Source organism: Triticum urartu, chromosome 5, assembly GCF_003073215.2.
Source record: "Triticum urartu cultivar G1812 chromosome 5, Tu2.1, whole genome shotgun sequence".
Taxonomy (NCBI): Eukaryota; Viridiplantae; Streptophyta; class Magnoliopsida; order Poales; family Poaceae; genus Triticum; species Triticum urartu.
Genome location: NC_053026.1, coordinates 568,988,456 through 568,990,246, shown reverse-complemented (window position 1 = coordinate 568,990,246; position 1,791 = coordinate 568,988,456). Strand labels below are relative to the sequence as shown.

At 61.4% G+C, this 1,791-nt stretch overlaps 1 protein-coding gene across 1 annotated transcript; it reads right to left on the bottom strand.

Moving 5' to 3' along the window:
- Nucleotides 1-471: 471 nt before the first annotated feature.
- On the bottom strand, nucleotides 472-1,269 carry LOC125506053 (protein PELPK1-like). Its single transcript, XM_048670930.1, has one exon. It carries the CDS (start codon nucleotides 1,175-1,177, stop codon nucleotides 743-745), a length of 435 nt encoding a protein of 144 aa, XP_048526887.1. The 5' UTR covers nucleotides 1,178-1,269; the 3' UTR covers nucleotides 472-742.
- Between the last annotated feature and the right edge of the window lie 522 nt (nucleotides 1,270-1,791).

The window sequence follows — 1,791 nt, the reverse complement described above, 5'->3', positions numbered from 1 at the left end:
ACGCCAGCGCGTCGTACGCGCGGGCGGCCTCGAATGTTCCGAGCCCGAGGCGTGTATCGCCAGAGCGTTCTCCGTGTAATACACGCTGGAGGGGTGGAGGCGGACGTCGTGGAAGCCCGAGCTGCTCCGGGGGCGCGGCGGCATGGCGGGGGAGACGGCGGGGCGGCAGTGAGACGCGGGAGAAGGCACGGCGGCGGCGGGGCGCTGGAAGAGGCGAGGAAGAAGGCGCGGCGGTAGGGAAATCATGGCGGTTGGCGGGTACCGGCGCACGGCTTTTAACCAGTACGCTAGGCGTCGCACCGCGCGCTGCCGCTTTTCCCTGTGCACGTCAGTTTTTTCTGCGCGCCTGCTGGAGCGCCCCGCGCGGCCTCTCGCGCGCCAAGCTGGCGGTTTATCCAGCACACGCCTGATATTTCGTGCGCCTGTTTGGAGATGCTCTAAATAGAAATTTCTATGTGGGAAAAACACAAATACCTTAAATAGTAATTTGTATTTAAGAAGATCAAGAAATACATACAATGGGACAAAACCCTCAACATTCAAACACTACAAATACATATACTACTGAGACGTAAAAAAAGGGCAAGAATTACTGACACTGTGATACATCGCATATAAAAGACCAAGCTTGCATGTAAGAAAATGTACGTCGTGTCCACGGAGTGACCTGGCGCTACTCTCACACGAAATGGAGCCCTATCGTAGACGTGGACAGGGCGAGAGCACCGCCGCGAGGACGTGCCTACGCTGACGGGGGTGGTGCCGCGAACGGCATAGGCACATTCACATTCGGGACGAACGGCAACAGCGGCAGCGTCACCTTGGGCACGACAATGGCGGGCATTGGCGCCATCGTCACCTGCGGCACGGTGGGGAGGGTGACCTTGGGCATGGGCGGCAGGACCGCCTTGGGCACGACGATGGCGGGCATGGGCGGCAGTATCACCTGCGGCACGGTGGGGAGAGTGACCGACGGCACGGGCGGCATCAGGGTGACCGTGTCCGTGGGCACGGCAGGCAAGGTCGGCACGGCCGGCAGGCCAGGGACGGCGCTAGCAGCCGGAGCGGCACCCGCCAGCGTCGTGCCGGCCAGGTTGCGGGCGGCGTGGCACGTGCTGCCGGCGAGGAGGAGCGCGCACGCCATGATCACGGCCAACATGCTCGCGTTGGAAGCCATATATATAGCTAGAATTAGCGAAGGTACTGTTGAGAGACGGTTTTCTGTCTCGTGTGTAGCAGGTGACTGCAAGATGTTGCTTCTGCGCTGCTGCGATGTATGAACATGGGTCAATGCCTGGCAATTTATACAGTTCAAAGTGATCGTGTGATTAGGTCGGTTGTTGGCCAGATTCAGGATGCCTGTGCCTGCGTCGTCAGTCCAAAAAGGGAGGTGCTTTGTGTGGTCGAGATAGCTAGGCGATAGCTACAATTTTCTGGGTTTAGGTGAAGAGCTGGCCGACGCTGCAGCTTCGATTTGCTCAACCGTCTTTGACTATTCGTACCATCATTTCTCAACAGCATCAGTCACACGTTCTCGAGCGAAGGCGCACTGACAGAGACGGTATCCTCGTGGACGTTGGAGCCGTCCCAGTCACTTGAGCGGCCGCCGCGCGCCATGGGCTTGGTCATTCGGCGGCAGTGCGAGGTGGCTGCGCGAGGTCGAAGCTGCGGCGATGCGGGGAAGTCCGACGACGGCAGACGGTGGTTGTGCTCCGGCGGCGAGCGGGGGGGGGGGGGGGGGGGGGGGGGGGGGGGGGGGGGGGGGGGGGGGGGGGGGGGGGGGGGGGGGGG